Source organism: Magallana gigas, chromosome 4, assembly GCF_963853765.1.
Source record: "Magallana gigas chromosome 4, xbMagGiga1.1, whole genome shotgun sequence".
NCBI lineage: Eukaryota > Metazoa > Mollusca > Bivalvia > Ostreida > Ostreidae > Magallana > Magallana gigas.
Window position 1 is genome coordinate 37498780 of NC_088856.1, and position 26975 is coordinate 37525754.

A 26975-nucleotide genomic window follows, 5' to 3' on the forward strand; every position below is an offset into this window, starting at 1 on the left:
TAAATAGAAATTGATTCCGCGTATGAGCAAAATAAAACAAAATACAAAGTGTGTAAATAATGACGAATCAATGACTATTTAAACAATAAAATGCTTTCTTTGGTTATTCATTCGGGATATGAAGGTAGCTACATTGCAGAAAAAATACATAACCCGCGTTAGCGTTTTTAAAAAAATACGATTTAAATGATTGACATACAGTGACGGTATTTCTACATTGATAATAAATCAAAGTGATACAGTTTAAAAAGTCTAGAGTAATAACTCTCTTTCATAAATTGAACGGAATATATTTCAAATTAAAATGTCGATGATTTTGGCTTTTGACTTTTTTCAGGTGTAATATTTTTCAAATTTCGTTGGATATAAGTTGTGCAGTTCACAGTGCAAAGAATAAAAAGATTCAGTTTTTCATGTTCAAACTCTCAGAGAGAGAGAGAGAGAGAGAGAGAGAGAGAGAGAGAGAGAGAGAGAGAGAGAGAGAGAGAGAGAGAGAGAGAGAGAGAACGTTTGCGTGTCAGAGCATTTTAAATAAGGATACGAGTGATTTCATTTACGACAGAGCGTCACAACATGGTGATGTTAACATGTGCGGATCTAGAAAGGGGGTGGTAGTGTCAGGGGGTCCCTCCCTCAGAAAAATTTAAATTTCTTTAAATTACATTATAGAATTACCAAAAAATATACCTTGGACCCCCCCCCCCCGGCAAGCTCAAATCACCGTAGGAAACCCCTGCCCCGAATAATATTCTGTATCCGCGCATGGTTAGCCCATTTGTATCGCCGATTTTTGCTGTCTATCACTGTTGTGCAATGGATGTAGCTTTGATCTACTGACCCGCAGGTCCCCAGTTCGAATACTGCAGGGACGTTTCACTTTGTTTTATTGAATAGCGGTGATATTTTAAACGTTGATTTCCCCCCAAAACTTGATTTTTTTCTGTCATTTTCAAGTTGAACATATATTCGAAATCCATATCTTTCAGTTACTATAAATTAGATGTTTAGGACTTCTTCCAAAGGTGTGGAGGACCCTTAATATTTATCTTCTATCAAATTCATCAATTGATGAAACACTGAATGTTGAATATTGTCTCTATTTCTTTCAAGGTACGGTTTTAATTCAGGCCCAGTACTTGGACAACATGGCCCGTAGATCAATGCTACAGGGATAGATAAAGGTTTTAAGAAAGAATTCGCTCAGATGGAAATCCAATCGCAACGTCTCGGGCTTTTACGACGGAGCTCTTGCGTAAATTAGATTAGAACCAGGGAAAGAGAAGAATATGATATACATTGTATATCAATATCTTTAATGATCAGTGCCTATTAACAATAATGTGTTAACATTTAATTTTTAAGATGTCACTTTTAAGGATATCATTCAGAAAACATTCTCCTTACTTCAATCAGAGTTTGATGACATCATTTACTAGTAAAACCATATGTGACGCAAGTCCTTTTGATAGCTATTGTCAAGATTCAATCAGAAATTAAGTGTCTAATAGCTATAAAAAGAAAAATAATACATGTTTATTTATTCATCAATTGTTAGGCAATGAATATATAATTCATTAATCAAAATTATAAACATACCAGGCTACATGAATGTTTACATGTATTTCTATGTACAATGTATATACCAGTAATAGTACACTATTACAGTGTTGCTACATTGTCTCACAACACCCACACAGTACCAAATTATTGCATGGACATATAATGATCACTGTATATACTTGTACACTCTCACTGTGGTAGTAATACATTGTCCCATCCAGAAATTGCTGTTATCATCCACACACACACTACAGGAATAATATACTTTTTCTGCGAGTATGAGTTCAGACAAGAACTGACCGTCCTGATCTAGGAGATGAACTTTGTCTCTGAATATACATGTATCACACACCAGGATGTGACCGAGTACATCAGTACATATTCCATAGGGATCAAAACTTGACCCCTGACCTTTGTAGGAGAACCTGTGTCGTCCTGATTTATCCACCACCACTACAGCATGTTTTCTATAGTCTGATACACAGACATCACCATTGATGTTTTCTGTGATATAACGTGGTAGACTATACAGACCCTGTCCTTTATTGTCTCTCTGTATGTTCTGTATGTTCTGTCCCTGTCTTGTTGTACCTGGTGACTTTAGCCTCTTGTCCTTCATCACACCCACCAGTATGTCCCCGTTGATGTGGGAGGAGTGTATACTGAGTGGTTCCCAGTCTCCTGTTTTAATGAATTCAGTGATTGTATTATCCGGTGTTATCCTATTAATGACTTTGTTTTGTTTGTCGGTATAGATCAGATCCCCGTCCTGTGTGACTGTGTGGTAGCCATATCAACCACTGGCTTGTATCTTCTGTAGCTGATTCCTCTGTAGATCTGTTTGGACAAGGTTACCAATATTATCACTGACTCAGAGTCTGCCTGATTTACCCAGGTGAGATATATCATCAACACCTGGTACTGTGTACTCCCTGACCTTGGTGACAGAGGAAGACAGAGACAGTGTTTGTTTCACGTCAGATTTCTCTCTGTCTTGTTTTCTCTGTTTCCCTGTAAGTTTCAACTGTGTAGAGGCAGTCTCCATGGGTTTTACTTTTCTGTTCTGTGGTTCAATGTCGGGAACAGTTATTCCATCCAGCAGTTTAGCGATATTTTCCTTGTTGTATTGACCAGCAATAAATACGGGTGGGACTGGTTTTGAGGTCTCTGGTATGGGTTGTATCGTTGATGTTTTTGATTTGAGAGTAAATTTTAATTGTTCGATGTTTGAAGGAGATAAATAACCATAAAAGGTCTCAATTAAATCATTGTGATAGTTAATGTAGTCATCTTATTTTTGACTTTGACCGCTTAAAGTTTCCAATAATTACTGTTCTATTTTGTCAACATGATTTATTTTATCTAACGTGACTGTGTCTACCAACTTTTTCACAGCCTCAGCTTCAGCCTTCATGGATGTTCTTATGCCTTCAATTGTACTCTTTATTTCTTTGATATCTTCAGCAATTTCCGTTTTCAAATCTTGAGAAGTAGGCTCAAAATAGCTTCGAATTTTGGCAACTTCTACGTGACAAAGTAAAAATTTTTCAGCAAAGACGATTTCTAGATCGGTAAACATATGACCACGATGTTCTTTTGTGGTTGTTCATTTAGAACAAATGGGAATCTGGCATTCCTCACAGAGAAGATCTATGTGTTTTGTAGGATGGATCTTGCATTTCTCTAAAGGAATTTGACGTTTGCGTTGTTTATAAGGGACCACTTCGTGTTTTCCAGTTTTCTTATTCTTCTGATGTTCATCTCTGCATTGTTCACACATTGGTTGGTGACAGTCATTGCAGTAAAACTGGCAGTTCTTCTTACAGTCGTCAGTGCCACACACCAAATAATGCTGAACGTCGGGTGGTATTTGGGATTCAGATAATGCCATCTGAAATTAGAAAAGTTTAATATACTGGTATACAAAATTTAATAAGGTAAATAGCTTCCCTTTACAAATCAACTATAACTTATCAAGACAATGAAACACGTTACAGCGTGTTTTACTCAAGTCATACAACTATCAATACTACTTTATCAAAATAATTGACTCGAATTTTTGGCCTTTAATACCGGAAGAGTAATGTCTTTTGTTTTTTATAGATTAAACATCATTTGTACTTGAAGATTGCCAATTTGTTTTAATTTTTATTAATTAAGCTTTGCTACTTAATAATCAACGAACTTCCTTAAAAAAATCCCTGAAATCATCTGGATTTTTTGGATTTTACAATCTTGCGTTTTCGCAATTCATTCACGCTATCGGGATCTTAAGTTTATGTTTCCACAATATCATATTTTCATGAATAAACTCAGAAACGATTATATATGTACAAATACGTGTAAATTTCATAAGAATTTTACTATATATATTCTGTTCATATATATCTTATGAGAGCAATTATAAAATAGCAAATATACCTATCAACTTAGTAATTACTTTTGTCTTCGTGATGGCAATTTGATTCCATGCAAAAATATGTTTTATCGTTAAAATGATAAATTTCCTACGGACCCGGTTTTACGATAGCATGCGTTCCGTATATTGTCTCTGTAGCAAAGAAAATTCATGACTGTACGTTTAATGAAAAAGTGTTGAGTTTTTCCATTATATAGTTTAAATTTTGAAAGGTAATTACAGTCTCAAAAAGGTTTATTACGATTAATTTGACTGTTTTTTTTCAATGCAACTTCATTAATTTTTTTCAAAAATCGTTTAGGAGCGATTTTGCAATTTTCTGCTACATTAAGGATATATGGGAGGCAATCTAACTGTTGTAAGGGCCAGATTCACGAGACGAGACACAGTAAGATTATTCTAACAAATAAAAGTGTAGTGAACTTCATAGCATTATTTTAGGCTTATAGCTTTGTCATGTAAATGTCAACAATATGGTGTGTCGATGTATCTATTTCGTATATGTCCGATATGTAATGTCAACCCGTGCACGCAAGGGTCAAAGTCTAGTTTGTAAACTAGTTTGTTACTTTTCTTTCACCAGAAACTGTTATAGAATGACACATATCTTTAAAAATGCAAAAGGAATGGAATATTAAAGCTGGATAACTATATCATGTCTCTAAAAATGGTCACTACGTTCGGTTCAATAATAAGGACAAGCCCTTGTTGACTTATTCATCTAGATTACGGTTAGGAATATGTAAAATGTTGTACCGTCATGAGGTATATTAGATAGTTAGTTTGCTCACAATTTCAGACAAAATTGTTCTAATTAAATTACCACCTTCGACTTGCAATGCCGGTATGATATGCACGATGTCTGTTTCGTCCGATAGAAACAGAGGACCAGTCTGCATACCACATGTGTTCTGTACATAGGTATAATAGTAACGTATTATTGGATTTAAGAACCTTGATAAGAACCTCGATCTGATTGGTTGCCTACTACGCCTCCATAGTTAAGCGAGTCCTCATTGGCTAATGATTTTCCTTTCTTAACTTCACTATAGGTCGCCTTGCACGCTTGATAATCAAATTCATAGATTATTAAATGATTAGAAAACAATGATTCCTTAATTTATTTTAAAAGCATGGATTTTTTTATACAGTTCAATACATGTATATATAATGTTGTCTCAATGTACCGGAATTTGCAACACTACTTTTTGGCCATATTGAATTAAGAATCCTATATACTTTATATAAGCTATATCTAAGAACCTCGTCTTGTCTTTACTGGCCATGTCTAAGAACCTTGTCTTTTCAATACTAACCATATCTAAGAATGATAATTTTTTATTGACCATATCTAAGAACCTAGCTTGTCTACTCTATACTTGCCGTACCGAAGAACCTTGTCTTCTCTATACTGACGATATCTAAGAACCTTGCCCTGTTTATACTGACCATATGTAACACCCAGGGAGCGAGAGAATACGAGACTTGTTAAATTTACTTCCTGGTTATAGAGCTAAAATTAGATTTAAATCTCCTGGATTTCTGGTACATTTAAAGCATGCAATAGATAAGTACAATTAACGGTGAGGTTTATTGAAATGCTACATTTTCAACCCAACGTTTTCTCAGACGCCCGCGTCAATATGCCTCGCCCATTTCAAATGTTTTGACTGTAACAGGTGAAATCGACATCAGCTGTATATTTCTTGCCAGTTAATGTTCCGCGGTCTTATTTTTTTTTAACTGTCTAACCTTTGTAGGTGAAATGTAAATTGAATTAGAATAAACATGTACATGTAGATTTATGAAAGCCTAAAGCCAAATGATACAAAATCTACAGAAATACACATGCACCCCCTCAACCACCAGTGAGCGGCCAAGAAACATAGTTTTGATGAAACTTGAAATTATGAATCTAAATTGAAATTATGCTGCAATTCTTAAGATTAAAAATTTCCCTCAAAATCAAAATGAATGTCTGATTTGGGATCATGGCATTTTTTTACCAGCAAGTAACAAGGATCAAAATGAAAGAATGAATATTGTTAAAGGTGTTTTATTTATGATTAATTAAAAGTTTTAATTCTCCTCCTGCAGCACCCAAAACAGCAAGGTAGAAGTCGCCTGAAGATGTTTGGCGTAAACAGGAAACGGAAACGGTTAGGGTTAGGGAAAATGTTATACTACGTGTAGCTGTTAAGAATTTATCTTCAGCAGATCGGTTTTTAAGAAGCTAAAAATGTAACATAAATTATGCGTTCATTATATTAGTGACTTATCGATTCTATACGTATCAACTCATTACAATGCACGTGTACGCATGGTTATATGATTATAAGTTTCAAGCTATTTATTCGCGTTTCTTGCACATGGTTTTAGCATCTGATTCATTAATATATGCGGCCATCTAATATACCTGTACATATCAATGAACTTTTGGCAAATTATTTCACAACAGTTTTTAGATAACTGCAGGTCTGTGGATCCCGGTCTGAAAAATTCGGATGGACGACCTGATCCTCCATCCGAATTTTTTTATTTAAGATCGGGAAACTACAGACCTGCAACAAAACTATAGCTTATAGCATGTGGATAAAAGTAAAATACTTTTGTACGTGTTTTAGCTTAAACTATAGATCTTTACATGTAGAACCTTTAATTTATATTTGAATATTAGAATATTTATTCCTGTGTTTAGCTTAATTTCCTTCTCACCTTCTTTAAGGACCTTAGTGGAGTAACAACGGCCGCTGAGTGGGCAGACTGTGTCACCATCTTGGACAACCTTCTGGCCTTAAAACAGATATAAATGTTTATATGAACAATTATCCTTCAACAAAAAGGTTCATATGATTAAGTACACATTTATCGATTTGTTACATGTAAGTATTTATGTCACGTTGCATATTTTTAATTTACCGGGAGGCAGGAAACACAAAATTAACATCTTGTTAATTTTGAATTTACTCCCAACTGGTAAATTCGAAATTTACAAGAAACGATTAATTCAGGAATATATCGGTTAATATATGCATACAAGTATAATTACCTCTAGCATCATTCGCTCCTCAGCCAGAACTGTTCTGATGGTCAGCTCTGACAATGCCCGCGTGCCTAAAGAGAGAATGTGCATACATGTATATAGAAATATATGGATATATAATATTAAATCAACTGGATTAATCTGTAACTTGTATATTTCAACAAAAGGTGCACAAGTTTTTATTCAGTACCTCTTCTCAAAGAATTATCTCCCCCGACACGGCACAAAGTCTGGACAGAGCCTGTAAACCACGTGACTATAAATTATAAAATGTTTCAATTTGTTTTGATATTCAAAACAAGTATAGATTGCTGAGAATGTTTACAAAATCGAAATATTGAATCAATACCATGATGAAAATATAAATGATCTGATAAATCTGATAACAATTAGTTATGACCATACTGCCTGGTCCAGCTCTTCGTCGTCGTCATCACTGTTGTCATTATCATGGTCTAACTTCGTCGATATCATTGACCATTTGTTCATCTAAATGAAAAACAGGGGCACTTTTCCAAATTAGTCTAACTTTCTCTCCTTTCTTCTCTCTCTCTCTCATTGCATAATTAAAGATTTTACAAAGCCCAGCATAATGCCCTAAAATCAACAGCCTGTATATTTGTAAAATTGTATTTTATTTTTCAATGTAAGTTAACAAAATTATTTTTGGATCTGATAACAATAAATCATGCATATGGTCGGTGTAAACGAGGGACCCGGTATCTCCAAATCACTGGTATGTTGAAATATATAACATGAATTTAAGTTAATAGAGGAATAAAGAAATAATAATGAACAATACAATTAATAATCACAAATTCAGCCAAATATTAACCTTGGGTTCGGAATATTTCTCGAAACGTTCCCATGTTGCATTTGTTTGTATAAATCCGGGTTCCTCTGTATCGATTTTCGGGGGCATGTTCTGTGTCCCTAGGGACTCGGTTTTAATCTCTTGGAACAGGCCGTGGGCACCTGTGGGCATGTGCTCAGCCTCTGTGGGCGCAATTGTCCCTCTTCTGTGAGTGCATAATGTGCGCCTGTGGTCATGATATGTGCCCCTCCTCTGGACACGTGCTGTGCCTCTGTAGGCACGAGCTGAGCCTCAGTGGACATGGAATATGCCTCTGTAAACACAATTGCTTTGTTTCTTATATAGAGCCATAAAAAAATGACATTATCATAATTTTAAGACATATGTATAACAATAATTGGAAATATCGTAGAATATTTTCATCCAGATCCAGTTGACCCCCCCCCCCCTTCTCCTTTATCCATCAAATTCGGCGCCCCAATATGAAATACATTCCGATTTCCGACGCCCCTGTGTTTGAAATTTCGTGAAGGTGGTGGGTGGGCACGGATTCCTCTCTCTATCTAGATACAGATAGAACTAAATATATATTAAGTATTTTTTTAAATTTTGATTTTAAAAAATATCTATTCAGAACTCCAGAATGTATAATATTATATTTCAATTTTCACAATCCCTATTTTGAAATCTAAAATAACCGTGTCGATCGGACTATGGCATTGATTGCATTAGCTTTATCATGCAAGGATCTAGGATATAGTCAACGCGGGGGTGGGGGGGGGGTGGTTGTAGGAGGGGGTGTCAAGTCTCGGCAATTTTGAAATATTTTAATATCTGAATTTATATGGGGAGGAGGAAATGTCCCCACACCCAACTTAATCCATGCATGACCCTAACGCAGAGCATTAATAAAATCAGTCAATGAAATACAAATTACGCTCTAATATATCTTACTTCGTGCAGTCTGTAAAAAAAAAACAGTCAAAAGCTGCATTGATTTTAATGACATCATAATAAAAACACCGGATCCCACAGATTCTTTTGTCTAATTTCTTAAAACCAAATACACAAAGTGGATAATATGCACAGATCCAGAATAGTTTCCAATGGGGGAGGGAGAATTCGAGGTATACTTTTGTTTCCAAAGGAAGGGGGAGTGAGACATATATTTTGGTGTGTGAGTGGGGGGGGGGGTCAAGACAAACACAAACCCTGCCGAACACCCCCCCCCCAACCTTTCTAGTTTAGATCCGCTCATGGGTTATGAGGTAGTATAATACATTATTGTATGTTCATGCATTTGTGTCTAATTTCAATCAAATATTTCTGCTAACTGTCACTACTTTTTTGGGGATCGGGGGGGGGGGGGGGGGTGGGGTGGGGGTGGGGGTGGGGGGATGGGTGTGTTAGAAACAATTTAATAAAATGACAACATGAAACCACTCAACCTTAGCTTATCAAAATTTTAATTAGACATTAATATTGAAAAATTTAGGACATCAATTAAATTACAAGTCTTCGATCCTTAATCTAAGGGTCCTGAAAACGTTTGAACTGAAAACTCAATAATTGTGTTTGGTATATTTTATTGTTTCATTCATTAAGTGAAATAGACATCAAAGTCAGATACCATGTATCTCTTACTAGTTTTAATCTGACTTAATCTGACTTATCATAGGCACTTAGAACTGTACAACGTACAATATCCAGAAAAAAAACAATAAAATGTTGACACAAATTATTGTATGCAATGTTTATAATTTTCATACACATATGTTAAATAATATACAGTATATATTAACAATGTAAATAGAAAATTAAAGGAAGATTTTAGATGACTGACGTGTAGTATTCATGCATGTAAATTCTTTTTGACACAGATTGATGTGTAGAAAGAGAGAAATACATGACTGTATAAGGTAAGAAAATCTTCTCTTGTTATAACTAAAAGCATATCAACATTTCAATAAGAAAATAAAAAATATGAGTGTCAGAGCAGTCAACAATAATAAGTTCATGGCGTTTTCCTACTAACAATTTCTAATTAAGCTTTTATCTAAAAATGTGTAATGTGTTAAGCATTCTTGGCAACTTTTTTATACAAATTTAAACCACCAGCACAGTCTGTGTGATCCCAGAGTAAAATTTCCTGAGACAATTTAAATTGATTTTTAACAGATAATGAATAGTTGGTGGATCTAGGTGCTTGTGGATTTTTGATCTTCCACTTCTCGTCCAACGCATTCAATATTCGATCAACCCTTAAAGAAATGACAAATGCTTCACTAACCTTTAAATTTCAAGCCCTACCTCCCTTTATTCATCAAACTATATCTCTGTGTGCCATTACAGATTTGATCTACCTTTGTATGAATGAATAATTTGAACAAGCATGTACATAGAATATAAATATATCTGTCTCTTTGATAGAAATCTGGAAAAAAATAAAAGAATAACTATTTCTGCTACAGATTTAGCGTTATCTTAGCCAGCTTCCATATTGACTATGTTTACAGCTAGCCAGTCATTCACTCTGTTGTACAAACAGGGAAAAGTAAATCTCCAGCAGAAATAATTCATCTCAGCATTTTAAGGACAAGCGGAGTTGTCCCTCTTTAGCCTCATCCAGACTGTTTATTGCACACAGGTGTCTCTCTGTGAACTACTTCCTCAGATGACACACCATCTTCTAAAAACATTCAGAATATAACATAAAATTTGTAAATGGAAATACAATTCCAGTTATTATTTAACATCTCTCTCTCTCTCTCTCTCTCTCTCTCTCTCTCTCTCTCTCTCTCTCTCTCATAAACACTGTAATGAAATCTACATGCAGACCAATCAAACCTTAACAATAATAACTGTCTAAACAATGCCAGGCTTACTTTTCAGTTGTAATTTTTCATGATAAACCTCCCAAATACATATACGTTTGCAAGCGTTAATGAATGTTAAAATCTTATCAATTTAAAACGATAAATTTGACAATGTTTGCAAGTTTTAATCTATCAAGTAAATATCTTTATAATAAAAGAATGGGCATCTCTAATGTGAAACGTTAAATTGAAGGCTAATGTGTCATTCATCTATGAGCAAGTAGTCAAAATCCAGACGATTCAGACATTCAGGTCAACAAAAAATTATTATGGTCAAATTCTAGAACAAGAATGGTATCATCAAAATTGAGTCAAATTTTCACAAAATTTTTTTTTTTACTATTCAGGGGACGGTAATTTTCTTGTCCTGATTTACTGGAACTGTTCGCCCTCCACTTTGATGATGATTCGTCATCTTTGGCGATGCCCTGAGCGACACTTGTCAAACGATAAATATCGCCAATAAAAGCTTTTGATTTATTGTGTTCATTTGATGTATTGTATCTTTATTTTTAATATTCAATAAGATTTAGAATACAGGCACATGCGAGGATCCAGAATATTTTTTAAAACGAGTTGGGAAGGAGGTGCGGTGGGGGGGGGGGGGGGGGGGGGGTCCGGAAGGTATTTGAGGCTGCCGACATACTAGATCCGCGCATGCAGGCATAATACTATTGAACCTATGTAAATATAACGCTCTACTTACATGTACAAGCACTGAACGCGTGTTTAATCCATAAAAAACATTATTTTAAATAAAGTGTATAGTCAGTGCTTTGATTATATATATTTCTAAAAAGTCTATCAAACTTCCATCAACAAGAAATCGGTGTCATGATTTTTCATAGAGTTTTTCAAGTGATAGAAGGTGAAGGTATACTATTAACTTCCTTTTCACTTATTCCTTATTTTTTAATCTAATTTTTACATAGTCACGGGAAAGGAAAAGTGGGGTGCAAACTCCTTGTTAATTAATTTTTTTGTATGAACGTTAAGGAAAAATCTTTCCGACGCAAAAAAAGCCCCCCCCCCCCCCCCCCCCCCCCCGATGCTACGTGCGTTTACTGTTAAATCTTGCATCACATACATTTACACTTTTGTTTACACACATCTATAGCACGCGTATCACAATGACACTGGGTCCCTTTCATGCAAATAAATGACTATTTATTCAAGGTAAGAGGTCATACAACCAGGAAGTAAATTACACAAGTCTCGTATTCTCTCATTCCAATCTCATGATCAGGGCGTCATCCACCCGATTATGGCTGAAATAACTTAAAGGTCACATTGATATGCACGGTAAGTTACAACAAGTTTATTGATGTCTAATGATGTTAAAACGTTGACATATGTATACATACATTCGCTTGACTAAATATTGGATTTCGTTTACGATTATTAATTTGATCAACAATGGACAATATTTACTGAACCGAAAGTAGCGGCCTTTTTCAAACATAGGGACATGCATTTTCTCGAACTAGCCCTCATTGACCCATATATTCGCCCATTTTTTGTTGTTGTTTTTACAAAAATTGTATACTTTTAATTAATTGTATATTTAATTAATACATAATTGTATACTATAAACCAAATGACCTGTGTCAGAAACTAACCGTGCAACCGTCAAACGCAACACAATTGCAGGAGAAGTTTCCCTAGAGAAAAAACCTCTGGATCCACGCATGATTAAGTGCCTTGCTATAAATAAAATATATTAAATTGCTGTTCAGCACCAGATATATATATACATGTACCTAGCCAGAAAAGAAAAGTTGGTAATGAATGAATAAATAAATGCCTTAACTTCCTTTTAATTGATTGCACTTTCCTAATTTCAGATGGCATTATCTGAATCACAAATCCCACCCGACGCCCAGCATTACTTGGTTTGTGGCACTGAAGACTGTAAGAATAACTGCCAGTTTTACTGCAATGACTGTCACCTACCAATGTGTGAACAATGCCGAGATGAACATCAGAAAAATGAGAAAACCAAGAACCATGAAGTGGTCCCTTATAAACAACGCAAACGACAACTTCCTGTAGAGAAATGCAATATCCACCCCACAAAAGAAATGGTTATTCTCTGCGAGGAATGTCAAATACCACTTTGTTACAAATGTACAACCACAAAAGAACATCGCGGTCATGTGTTTACCGATCTAGAAATGGTCTTTGATGAAAAGGTTTCGCTATGTCAAGAAGAAATTGCCAAAATTAGAAATTATTTCGAACCAATTTCTCAAGATTTGAAAAAAGATATTGCTGGTGATGTCAAAGAAATAAAGAAGATCATGGAAGGTTTAAGAACATCCATGAAGGCTGAAGCTGAGGCTGTGAAAAAGCTGATAAACACAGTCACATCAGATAATATAGAACAAGTCAACAAAATAGAACAGTCATTATTAGAAACATTATACAGCCAAAGCCAAAACATTGATGATTATATCAACTATCTCAATGATTTAATCAAAACATTTTATGGTTACCTATCCCCTTCAAACATAGAACAATTAACATTTGCTCTCAAGTCAGACAATTTTATCATAAGACCTATACCTGAGACATCCAAACCAGTCTTACCCGTATTTACTGCTGGTCAACACAGCAAGGAAGATGTCGCGAAACTACTGGGTAGAATAACTATTCCCAACACTAAACCAGAAAACAGAAAAATAAAACCAATGGAGACTGTCTCTACACAGTTGAAACCTACAGGGAAACAGAGAAAACAACGAAGAGAAAAATCTGACGTGAAACAGACACTGTCTCTGTCTTCCTCTGTCACCAAGGTCAGGGAGTACACAGTACCAGGTGTTGACAGTGTATATCATATATCACTGGGTAAATCAGGCAGACTCTGGGGCAGTGATGGTAGTAGTCTTGTCCAAACAGATCTACAGGGGAATCAGCTACATAAGATACAAACCAATGGTGGATCTGAAGGCTACCACACAGTCACACAGGACGGGGATCTGATCTATACAGACACAAACAACAAAGTCATCAATAGGATAACACTGGATAATACAAGCAGTGAATTTATTAAAATAAGAGACTGGGTACCACTCAGTATACACTCCTTCCACACCAACGGGGACATACTGGTGGGGATGATAAAGGATGGAGAGCCCTCTAAAGTCACCAGGTACAACAAGACAGGGACAGAAATACAGAACATACAGAGAGACAACAAAGGACAGACACTGTATAACTATCCACACTACATCACAGAAAACATCAACGGTGATGTCTGTGTATCAGACTATACCAAATATGCTGTAGTGGTGGTGGATAAATCAGGACAACACAGGTTCTCCTACACAGGTCAGAGGTCATGGTTTTGTCCCTTTGGAATATGCACTGATGTACTCGGTCACATCCTGGTGTGTGATATTAACAGTGACACAGTTCATCTCCTTGATCAGGACGGTCAGTTCTTGTCTCTACTACTCACACCACAACAAGAAGTAAAGTGTCCCCGTGGTGTGTATGTGGATGATGAGAACAATCTCTGGGTGGGACAACGTTACACCAACAAAGTATCAGTGTACAAGTATCTACAGTGATCAATACATATCCATACAATAATTACATTTATGTACCGTGTGTATGTTATGAGACAATGTAACAACAGCTCTGTGATAGTGTACAAGGACTTGTATCTACAGTGTACGTTGGAGTACATATCATCCATGTAAACCTGTGTATGTTAATTCGAAAATATATAGAATAATTTCATTGCTGAAGAGTTAACTATTAAATTTACAGGTATTAACACTCTTCGTTTTTAGTTAGTAGTTTATGGTATTGTTATTTTAATTGGTGCAATAGGTTTATTAAAATACATTAACTTTTTTTAAAACACACATTCACATCTATTTGATCAGCATAGATTTGCTACATTCAGAATCTTTAAATAGAGATCTATCAAATATTTAAATCGTATGTTAATAGATGTACCCCCTTCACACTGCTTTTAAAAATTTTAATTCTTGTCAATTGTTAAAACCCAATTTTTTTTCTATAAATCCGTGTTGGAAATAAGAAGGTGCCAATTTTAAAACTTGTCGATAAAAAGAAATCATATATTGATCTGAATAATATCGGAAATCTCTTGTATCACAAGTATTCTTGACTAAGTGGGAATGAAATTATTATTATTACACTGTAAAAGTTTACTGCAGGAAGTTCCGAGCACCATAGAACTTAAACATTAAGAGAGAGAGAGAGAGAGAGAGAGAGAGAGAGAGAGAGAGAGAGAGAGAGAGAGAGAGGTAAAGAGGGAGAGGGAGAGGGAGAGTTGTAATATTCTATATGATAATTCAATATCATGAAAAAATCCCAAGTTTTTTTTTCTTAACGCCCCCTTAAGCTTGTCATTTGCGTCGGCGGATGATGTAATTATTTTTACAATAATCGCTACAATTTACGCGTTCCGAAGTAGGTGGCGATATTGTGTTGAAAATGAGCACATATCGTGCCACTAAGAATTATGTGTATAAAACAGACGAATGTATCGGGCGTGGTGCCACTGGCGATGTATACAAAGGTGTACACAAGGTAAATGCTGTTCCTTGACACTCATTTTCCTGAGTTTTTGGATTCGGCGGTTTTTTTTTCATCAGTTGCCAATTGTTCATACACTTTAAAAAAATTGGATTCAAATATTAAAGATTAAAGAGAAAAACAACGTTGACCATTTTATCTGCAATTCACGGTATGTAATTTTTAGTAATTCAAATACACTGTGTCTAAGGACTAATAAACTAATTAAAATACTCCGATTTCTCCATGGAACCGTTTTATTTTTCTTTAATTTAAGTCTAATATCAACATAAGTCGATTTTTACATTTAAGTATTAGGCATGGTCATAATCAAGAAACTCATCTTACGTCTTAGCTGACCAATGAAAACATCCATTTTTTGTTCATCTTGAAAATAGAAAAAATGAAAAAACGAAAGTGGCCGCAGTCTTGCACATAATTTTTTCCGTTTTCATGTTAATAAGCAGTCTAAAATTGTGCTATTCTGACATTTTGGTGTATGTACTCGAATGCGGCCTTGTAGAAATTTCAGATCAAACATTACAAAAATCTATATATTTTACAAAATCCGTATACATTGTCCGGTTTCGGAGTTTACAATTACCAAACGCACGTGAATTTTAGCAAACGGAAGTTATTTTCATACAGGGGGTGTCCTACATGAATTATTCCGGCGAACATATTAAAGATATCATGTGTTTGATTTTTCACATTTCGACAGGGCCGATATGTTATGCTTAGCGTACCCAGTTCAAAGTTTGAAAGCATGTTGGTATTTATTCAGAAATTAAAACATTTTTTTTTTGGTGAAAACAGGATATCTCAGGGCCTAAAATTCTACCAAGGAAGTTCAGGTAATATATTAAAGCAATTTTTGATAAGAATTATTTATGAAAAATGAAAATTGTCGTTAGACGATATTTTTCAAATATATGGATAAAATTTACAAGATAAATACATGTATATCAGTGGGGAAAACATATATGTAGCCTGTTTCTCTGGCTTACCCATAATGCTCCGCAAAAGTAGCATTGTGGGTAGTTCAGGGAAACAGGCTATCTCGATGGCAAAAAACCAATTTTCAACAATCAAACTTATAACACGATTTAAATTAGGAAGGATCACATCAATACAATATGAAATATTTGTATAAATAAAAAGACACAATTTATTGTATGTTGATAAGTCGATGAAAATTACAACATGTCAATGTATTATAATAATTTTTTTTCCCAATAAATGTAGACGCCAAATACGCTCCCGTGTCATCTGGTGGCCGGTAACAAATTTTAAAATGCTAATCTAGATTATAAGATTTCGGTGATATTTAAATTTTGGGTGTTTTTTTTTTTACCCCAATATGTGTCAATTGTTTTCCATATTGGTTATATGTGGACAGCATAGACAATCTTTAAGTAGCCGAGTGTTACACAAATTAAGTGAAGAAAACTTAATACAAACAGACAAACCAGCCGCAATGACAAATATACGACATATTGAAGTAATATGCTTGAGGCGCTACATCAAGTATAATACGCAGTCATTCTTAATATAGATAAAAACCTTTATCGTTGTAGTTATGCGTAAAATGACCATGTGTGATGGTAAACTTAATAAACTCTGTTTATAACCTTCAGTGGGATATAAACTTGGTTGATCTCGTGATCAAATCTTGTGAAGCCCAAAGGAATATATAACACAGTTAATGTATTTTTTCTGCAATGCCTGCTACATGTACCTTCATACTCTCATGCACTACCGAAAAAAAGCATTTTAATGTTTTAATTTAAAAAATGTTTAAGAATATGATGCTCTTACATGTGTTCTAATTTAAAGAACTGATACAATAAAGTCATGATATTCAAATTAAATCAAACATTCAAAATATCTTCAATACTGAGGTGTGATTGTTCTCTTTCATGCAGATAAAATAACTGGAAGTAAAAATAAATCATAAATGTATTAGATTTGCATTTTTTGGCACTTTTTATGGAAATAAATTAAGCATGAACATGAATATAATTCAATTCAATACAAAAGAGTTTTTGCACATAACATTTTCACATATACACGTACATTTTCACATGTATTACATGTACATGTTTTGTATATTAACAACGTAAAAATTAACTAATTCCTTTTTTTTTTTTAAAGGAATTTGTGGTGAACTAAGAATAAAAAACAGAGTTTAAGTCAGAAGAAGAAAATTATATCAAACATTTTATGATAATTTTATAACTAAATTTTCTATTCTCAAAAATACAAGACCTTGCTACCTAAATTTGATGAACATGTTGGATTTAATAATCCATTTGAATGTACAGTTAACGTTTTAATCTGACAATTTAAGACAAAGTTTTTACATCTGTTTCACAGATAATTGCACATATCAATGTTAAAACATTCTCTATAAATTAGTCATTTATTCTGCAAAGAGTTATCTTTCTTAATATAGTCAAATATTATGTACTTTGCATTTGGAGCTTATACACTTACATGCTGCATAAATATTTCAAAATTAAATATCCATTTAACAAATGATCATCATTCAAAATTATTTTATACATTTTAGCAACACACACACAAGCCTTTGAATATTCATAGCAACTTAACCTTGATATTTAAGAGAAATATTGACATTTCATCACAGACTATTTCTAAAAGATTTAAAATTCCAGCATGTATTTGTGCATGTAGTATCCCTTTCATGGTATAGAAGGGAGGAAAGAGGGGCAGACTTATCATGACATTCCAACAAAATTATATGCCATCAAATTAAAATACTTGTTGTCTTTTAAGTATATAGAAATTAATTATGGTTAGCACTAACAAAGTGTTGGAGAATGTCCATACAGTCATCATTTTTATACAATATACAGGAGACATTCACATTTTCAGATTGAGTGAACATATATGGTTGTGAGCTGGAATAGAGATCGCACCAGCGATAGAAATTCCCACGGAGTCAGCAATGGTAGCAGCTGCCAGGCTAAATTCCTTGAATTCTGCCTCAATCTGTAATAGAAACCTCAAAATGAAATAAAAACATATCATTATTAACTTTCAAAACATAAAAACCCTGGTTCAATTTTACTGAGGCACTTTCTATGCTGTTTGTTTATAATTTATATGCCTTATAATTCTCAAACTTTGTGTTACTTTGAAAATAGAATAAATCATAATTATGCCTCATTTAAACTATGAAGAATGTTTAATTGGAAAATTACATTATGAAGATAAAAATAATGCATAATTTTTCTTTATTAAGAAACATTGGTTTTGCTCTTTCAATTACATGTACATCTAATTTTGTCGTTTCTTTCTTGAACATGCTTCTAAACAATGTGCACCACTAAATATCTGATCCACTGAAATTGCATCTTGACACTTAAGTACCACAAATAAAAGAATTATACCCGCAATATAATTTTAATCAAAAATACCTATAACAAAGTTGACCAGCATTTAGAAGTACTATATACATGTACTTACATCCTCTGAGATCTTGTAGAACGTATTGACAAAGGCGGCTCCCCCCAAAAGTCCCTCAAACAGGACAAGGGCGAAGATGATCCAGATATTGGGGATGAACCGCAGAAAGACTTGGGCTGTGAGTATTGCAACATTAACACACTGCAAAAAACCAAATTGAATTTAAAAGTCTAAATGGTTTGTTATCTCTTAATTGGTAAGCACAGTATTTTTAGCCTCCGACAAAGTACATGTATTTTAAATAGTTGACTGAGGTGTTCCCTTTTAAAGCTGATTGGTCAAATTTTATATCAAATTTTGTGACCGCTATTAAACAATGGTTATGCTAAATATGTGTATAATAATTAATATAAGACATTGCAGTAGTTTTCTTGGTCAGTTAAGCCATATTACAATGATATAAATGATGTACAAATTTTGTTTTAAAAATGAACGAAACAAAAGGTACCACGTTGTTTCATCACATATTGAAATTTGCCCCTGAAATTTAGGCGGCTGCATGTATGATTGTTTTACGACTTTGACATCGCTATAAATAAAGGTCAAAATGTTTTGGCAAATGAAAAGAAAAAAAAAACCTGTGTACATTTTGTTCACTAATATTTCTGAAGTTTGTTTTGTTTACAATCAATGCATATCATGCGGGTTGAATAAACCTGATCACTCCGGTTACAAAACCAAATGGTTCCCTTTTCTAAACATTATCATGATGCAGTTTGGTTTGTTTTTTTGTATGCCTATATAGAAATAATTGTATTTACTTTGAAAGGAGACCGACTCTGCTAGTGCAAATAGGCGAACGTCTATAACTTTCTAAGATAATTGGTTTGTAAGGCAATTTTATTATCAATAAAATTTAATGTAATAGCGAAAAAATCAGGCCATGCAGCTTAAACTGGAAATAATTAACACATTGACGTATACAAAGATGTAAAAAAAATTAATGTTGCCATCTTCAAAGAAAAAAGCCAAACTCAGATATAGTTTTATCACATAAATTGTCTCCTTCCTACCCCCTATTTGTCCTCTCTTTTTTTGGTGCTTTGCTCACATTCCTTTAGTTCTTGCTCACATTTATTTTGTTCTCTCATTCCGAAAACATCCTCTTTGTGCATCTCTTTAGAGCTGTATCCCTTCTTCTCTCTTTCTTTATGTACCTCTCTTTCTATTTCTACCCTAATCTCTCTCTCTCTCTTTGTAACTACCCCCCCCTCTCTCTCTCTCTCTCTCTCTTCGTAACTACCCCCCTCTCTCTCTCTCTCTCTCTCTCTCTCTCTGTACCTGTAACACTGGAAGAGTCCACAGTTTGTTGATTTTGAACACATTGACAGATGACCTGGAGATGAACACGCCTAACTGGTAGTCCACTTGATACCTATCAACATAAGAAACAGTCATATAAAACTAACCTGGTACTGCTTTTTCTTGTATGAAGATTTAATTCCAAATTTTGGGAAATGATCAAAACACTTACCATCTATACTGTTCTTTCTCAGAGAGCCAAATGTGATTAAAATACAGAAGTTCATACTAAAAAATTCAATTACCATCATTTTATTGAACAGCAAAATGGTTTAAAACACTTACAAGGCACAGAGTTATCCGTCATTTAAAACCTTATTGAGGCTTAAAGTGCTTTTAAACAAAAATTGTTCATTGCATTTTGTCATAATAATTATAATTAAAAAAAATTGAAAATTGGTTAAAGTACTTCACTACACCGAGTCTTATACTCTTTAAGACACTACGTCACAAGATGGCAATTTAAATGTTTTGTTAAACTGTTTGTATCAATCGATTCAGATGCATATCATCATAGCTCAGTGGTTAAAGTATCAGGCTTGTGAACCTCAGGTCATGAGATCGAATCCACCTGGGGCTTTTGTTTATGTTTACCAAATGGAATTTTTGAAAACATCATTTTTTATCTAAAATTGCACATTTTTCGCCTATTTTACATACGTACTTCTTATACATCATGCTTTCTATCATAATCAATTAATTTCCTGCTGATTTGAGAAACTATTTCACGATGTAGTGAGGTACCTTAAGAGAAATAACTTTTTTGGTTTCAAAGCTGCATGGAGAAGTTTAAAAGTATTTTTTTTTTTAAAAGTGCATTTATTTAACAACATTTTTGCTTTGCATTTTGTCATAAAACATTTATTATAGTTAAAAACCTGGTTTATGAGAAATAATTTTTTTGGTTTCCAGTGTGGAGAAGTTTAAAAGTATTTAAATGTACTTACTAATCCCTGATTAATAAAGTATTCAGCGATGTACACTAAACACAGAGGTATCATGTATTTCATCAGTGGCTATAAATAAAACAGCTGTTTGAATGTTAGTAAGTAATACACAGACAGTCATGCACGTTATATACATAATATTCAGTCATAAATTAAAATTATTCCGATTTTAAAATTTCTTCAAATTACATTCATCTTTTTTTTCATCTGGATGTTTGATGTTTGCCCTATGACTTGTATTCAAGGCCATTTGATAAGGTCACCTCATATTCCATTTCTTGCTAAATTATTGTACATATAGCAAGTACATGGCATTGTATAATTTCAAATGACTTACTTTTAAAAGGAGTAATTTTTCTCTCAATGTTAATCTTCCTTTTATTTTATCTGAAAAAGAAAAACAGCAGTATAAATTGAGGGTCCACGTCTAAGGTTTCAGATCAAAAGTTGTTCTTAATAATTGAACTAACTACATATATTTACATTTTCCAGAGTCTTTGCCTGTGATAACAATATGTATCAATTTTGTACTAAATACTGTGGAATCATTAATTTTCGTGGGGGCGAATTTTCCTGGATTGCTTAAATTTTACATGCTCGTGGGGACATAATTTCGTGTATTCGCTTAAACCTATAAAAGAAATATGACTTTATTACCCTAATTTATCAATTCGTGGAGGATGTTAATTCGTGGATGAGAGGTACCCACGAATTCCACGAAAATTGAACCACCACGAAATCTAATGATTTGCTTATTTCTATTTAATATAAATATAAGTAATCATTCTTTGAATATTATGAGGTGATAATTTTGGTCGGGGCATGATCAAATCTATCATAATGCCCTTTGGGCTTTATTGGATTTGATCACGCCCCGACCGAAATTATCACCTCATAATATTCAAAGAATGATTCCTTATTCCTTATACATGTAATGCATGCAAATGTAACATCAATCAATAATCAGCAAAAAGTTAACATTTCCCATATGTATTTGTATGGATGTTTTATGCCAACCCATCAATTTTGCAATAACATTCAATCTAGTAATAGAGTTATTCTATCTTCTTTATTTGATGAAATGATGAACTGAATCCTGTATCTACAATGTGTATATGCAGATTTGCCGGTGGACTGTATACACAGCAGCTATCTACTCATCATTTAACATTACATTTTGCAAACAGCCGACTTAAACAATCTTTGGTTGCAAAAGTTTTGAATCTGCGTCTCCCCTAATGTGAAACAGAAAGGGAAGTGGATTGAAAACCCTTGTCTAGTGAGGATGGCCAAAACCTAAACCAAGGCGATGAATCCAAACAAACGTCAAACAAGTACATGACCATGCAATCAATTTACATATTCTTTTTTACGTAAATAAGTTAACAATTGTAAGCAACAATTAATATTCGCAAGCAGTGGTAACACAAAAATCTTGATCAAGTTAACTTTACAATATATCTCAAGAACGTGATTTCTTAAAATCAAGATGGTGGATTCGCTTACCATCTGCATCTTCTGATTCTTTCAGCAGACTACTGGTGTCCTCACTGTATTTGACAATGTATTCTTTTTGATAGAACTGTCTAGGTTTCTTTATCACAATAAAGAAGCTGAAACAGAATTAATATATAATGATCAAGTCAATTTTGATGGCTTGTTCATATTGATTGATATTAGATTTTAATAGATTTCATTTCTGTTGAGGGTTATTGAGAGAGAGAGAGAGAGAGAGAGAGAGAGAGAGAGAGAGAGGATAATAGTATGAGATTTTGTCTGTACAAAATATGGGGCATTGAAATTAGTAACAGGAAGCATAAAACCTAGTTATTCCCTTTATCTTGTAATTGCACGGACAACTGATATCACTTTTAAACAATCGGTAAACAATCATGGTCCTATTAAACAATAGCCAACCCTGACCAAATTCTTTAATCAATGTGACCTTGAGTTTAATCAATATCTTTGATCTACATGAAGTCTTTATCTTGTCACAAGGATGTTCAATAGTAAGGAGTAAGTTTAATAAAATAAGTTATCAGAACATTTGATTTCTGCCCAGACACAACACGCAATGCCATATGTACCTGACATTGTGTATATATTAGGTTATACATTACCTGTACCTGTGTATATACAGTAAAACACGGTTATAGCGAACACGCCTTTAATGAATTGACGCTTACAGCGAAGTGAATTTCATTCCCCAAGTCTCTTTTTCATGCTGTAAACTTGACGGATATAACGAATTACGATTATAACGAAGTTAAATTGGCCGTCCCTGGGACTTGGTTATAAGCGTGTTTTACTGTATTGTGGAATCATTTTTATTTGTGGGGGTCAATGTTTGTGGGTAGCCAAAGTTTTCCTGGTTCATGGGGACGTAATTTCGTTGGTAGTGTATTCAGGATAATTTTAATAAATATTCAACAAATGATTGTGTATAGGTTCGAGGTGATGTCAATTTGTGGGCAAGGGTTACCCACGAAAGCCTGATACTGGTCCCCCACGAACAATGATGATTCCACAGTATAAGGTTAAATACATTACCTGTACCTGTGTATATATTAGGTTGTACATAACCTGTACTTGTGTAATATATTACCTGATAAACATGAGGGCAGGTATGATAGTCATCACAAGTAACGTCTTTCTAGGCGACAGACCGGCCGACGTCAAACCAGCATACGATAGAGCACCAAATATCCCAGCGCCCCCAGTTCCCGATGAGTACGCTGATATAACATTCCTAAAACAAGGAATAATATTAATAAACTTAACTTTTATTTAAAAAAACTGATTTTAGAAATCATTAGCTTAACAATGCAGAAATGGAGCTTGTTCTCACTTAATATTAAAAATATACCAAATGTAATGAAACTTCTTTCAAAGATACTTCATAACCTTGTTTGTTATTTTGTTTTTTTTTAATTTTGACCTACTTTTCAAAAAAGGAAGAGAATGCAAAATAAGTTGTTTCCCCTAGACCACCACTGATGCTGGCACAAACCACTCCTGTGAACAGATATCTAATACATTATCAAACTTCAATAGTTATATATCCCTAAAGTAAACATGAATATATTAATTTTAAAAAAACCCAAGTACATTATTTAATATCCATCAGTTAGATAATTCATAGTTTTCTAAATATTAGATAAAAGATTAAGTTCATATTTTAATTTAACTTATCAACAATAGAATGTTTTGAATAAATAAAGACTTTGGTTGCTTGAAAGGTTAACACCAAATCTGATTCAGTTTAACACAGTTTTATTAAAACAGTTGAACTTCGATATCTCGAACACTGATAACTTGTAAACAATGGATATACTGGTGTTATGTCAAAATTGCAGTCTATATAACAAATTTAGGGCTGTAATGAAGTACTTTTCAGATTCCCGCTGGCACAATTTTAACCTAATTTATCATTCATATAACGAATATGTTTCATTATCATTGAAGGTACATGAACGTTAGGATGCACATAAAAAAAACTATAATTCATATACATGTATTATTCATAATTTTGACATTTTTTGTAAATTACAATATATAAATATTGATTTTTTATAATTTACGATAGTTTGAAGTATTTAATAGCTAATTATTTTATAACAAATTTGCTATAAGATTTGTTACAAATTTGCTATAAACTTGTAACGAATTAGGGCTATAAGGAAGTTTCTTCTATGGTCCCTTAAAATTGGAATTCGCTATAAACGAGTTTATACTGTTACACAATATATGACCACTTATGGTAAACATGCTAAATAATGTACGGTACATATTAATATCTCTTTACTGATAATCATTACTTGTATTTAATATATGATAGATAACTCCCTCAAAATCACAAAATATCATCCTCATACCGTACCTATGATGCTCATCCATATTCCTGTAGAATAAGACACTACAAGAAAACTTGCCAGTGAAAACAGCACACAGGTCAAAACGCGTATTCTGTAGGAAAAACAGAAAAATAAAACATTTGAAAACTAAATTTTGATAACATGTAATTTAATTCAACTTCAGTTTTAGTTAATCTTTAGAACATCCAGAAGAAACCCAAATACAATAAACTGAAAGTAAACTTACATGCAGGTAATAAACTGAAATTCATGCAAGTTTTGGAAAAAATGTACTTTATGTTATGGGATGCCATAGCTGCCTTATGTGGCTATTTCATGTGAAGGTGGTGAAGATGACGCTTTATTCTATGAAAATGTTGCTTTATTATCTGAAGAGGGTGCTTTTTTTAGTGAAGATGCTTCATAAAATAAAGCACCATCTTCATATAATAAAGCTGCACCATCTTCACATAAGAAAGCACCATCTTCTTATAATACAGCACATGAAATAAACAAAGCATAATATAATAAAGCACCATCTTCATATAATAAAGCACCACCTTGATATAATAAAGCACCATCTTCATATAATAAAGCACAGCATGATAAAATAAAGCACCATCTTCTTATGAAATAGCCACATAAGGCAGCTATGGTATTCCATAGTATGTCATCCAAAAGAATATTTTGCTTGCAAGGTACACAAGAGGGCGCTTACAGTTCTACCAGTCGAGATGTTTTGTACTTACTTGTAGCTGAGGTGTAGAATAAAGAAAGGTGCTGTCAGCTTTATTATTAGTGTGGGTAAAATATCGGCCAATAAAATCGCCTTCAAATGAAAACAAAAAAGTTAAAGAAACATATGGAATACAATTTTACGAATCAAATGCATGTATAAATTTAAAGCACAGCTGAAAACTTTACATTTACAGTACTGTCGAAAAGTTTTAACAATGATAATTTATTTTTGAAAAAAAAATGTAAATCTTTCGAATTTGAAACAAAGTTTGTTGCCAAAACTTTTTCATCTAAAAATGAATGGAAAATCAGAAATCAGCATAAAACAAATCTTACCCCTGTAGAAATTTCATTACATTCCAGGTAGGACTCATTGACAGGAGCTGGGGTTGTTGTAGTCTACAAAATGGTTGTTATAAATTGTACATTAATTATCACAAATAAAAAAACCTGTTCCTACACTCTAAACAAACAAACAGATTTCCATATAAGTTTGATTAAAAACAAAATAAATCTATAGCAATCATAATGTGATAATATTGTTGAACTTAATACAAACAGGTAATGAGTATAATTATAAAATTAATGTACAGGTAATGTTGAATGGAAGGGGGGTGTGGATAGAGGAGGCCATGTATATCACTATATATGTATGTTGTACATGTACCATAATCAAAATCCATTGTATAGAACTGATTTGATAATTTTCAAATTTATAAAAACAATTTTAAAGTTTTCTTTTGTCAATTTTGTTTCCTGTCCAATTTTTAAAAGGTCAACTACCAAATGTCACCATTTCACCATTTCAAAAGTCATTCACTGATCATTAAAATTCTCAGTTAATAATTTTCTGTTATTATATATAATTACATTGTGACTTTCTACGTGATCTTTCTGTTCCTGGTCTTTTAAGATGTCATGTGCCGCACTCAACATAATCACATAGGCAAAGTTATTGCACAGCCCTAGAATCCTGTATGAAAAAAAATAAACCAAATTTAAATTACAAAAATTATCACATACATTGTACATAAAGGCAGGTTGTACATAGCAAGCCCTGGCCACTCGGACTTCGTTATTACATGTTCTCTAATTTAGTTTTAGTATGTAATGAAACAGGTGGTAGAAAATCATGCTTAATACTGAACATTTAGAGACCTGCATGATTAATTGACTAATAATCACACACAAAAACACCTGTTTACTATAATTACAAATGTAACATTCCTCCTCTAACTTGGAATTTGTCCTCTTAATGTTCTAGAACAACAGGAAATGCTGTGAGGCATATTCCCAGGGAAATACATGTAATACCATAAAGAAAGTTGTTTTCCCATATTTTTAAAACAATAAATAAATAAGAAAACATGTTATTA

General features: G+C 33.5%; 2 protein-coding genes across 4 annotated transcripts in view; one reads left to right on the forward strand and one right to left on the reverse strand.

The window, feature by feature from the left end:
• The window catches only part of LOC117683048 (battenin), a 108401-nt gene that overhangs the window by 77967 nt on the left and 3459 nt on the right, over positions 1 to 26975 (reverse strand). Inside the window, exons 3-15 of one of the 3 annotated variants that reach the window (XM_066082346.1) lie at positions 26470 to 26572; positions 25936 to 25998; positions 25611 to 25690; positions 24888 to 24973; positions 23950 to 24022; positions 23613 to 23756; positions 22514 to 22620; positions 21345 to 21394; positions 21008 to 21076; positions 20233 to 20288; positions 20040 to 20133; positions 18759 to 18899; positions 17431 to 18281 (exon numbers count right to left, since the gene is read on the reverse strand). In XM_066082346.1, the coding sequence (XP_065938418.1) occupies positions 18153 to 18281; positions 18759 to 18899; positions 20040 to 20133; positions 20233 to 20288; positions 21008 to 21076; positions 21345 to 21394; positions 22514 to 22620; positions 23613 to 23756; positions 23950 to 24022; positions 24888 to 24973; positions 25611 to 25690; positions 25936 to 25998; positions 26470 to 26572 (1195 nt within the window). In that variant the 3' untranslated portion in view covers positions 17431 to 18152. Of the gene's footprint in view, positions 1 to 17430; positions 18282 to 18758; positions 18900 to 20039; positions 20134 to 20232; positions 20289 to 21007; positions 21077 to 21344; positions 21395 to 22513; positions 22621 to 23612; positions 23757 to 23949; positions 24023 to 24887; positions 24974 to 25610; positions 25691 to 25935; positions 25999 to 26469; positions 26573 to 26975 lie in introns of those variants that run through there. The other 2 variants (XM_066082348.1, XM_066082347.1) reach the window with 2 other exon arrangements.
• Positions 11935 to 14583, forward strand: LOC136274754 (E3 ubiquitin-protein ligase TRIM71-like). Its single transcript, XM_066082342.1, has 2 exons — positions 11935 to 12014; positions 12557 to 14583. Exon 2 carries the CDS (start codon positions 12557 to 12559, stop codon positions 14285 to 14287), a length of 1731 nt encoding a protein of 576 aa, XP_065938414.1. The 5' UTR covers positions 11935 to 12014; the 3' UTR covers positions 14288 to 14583.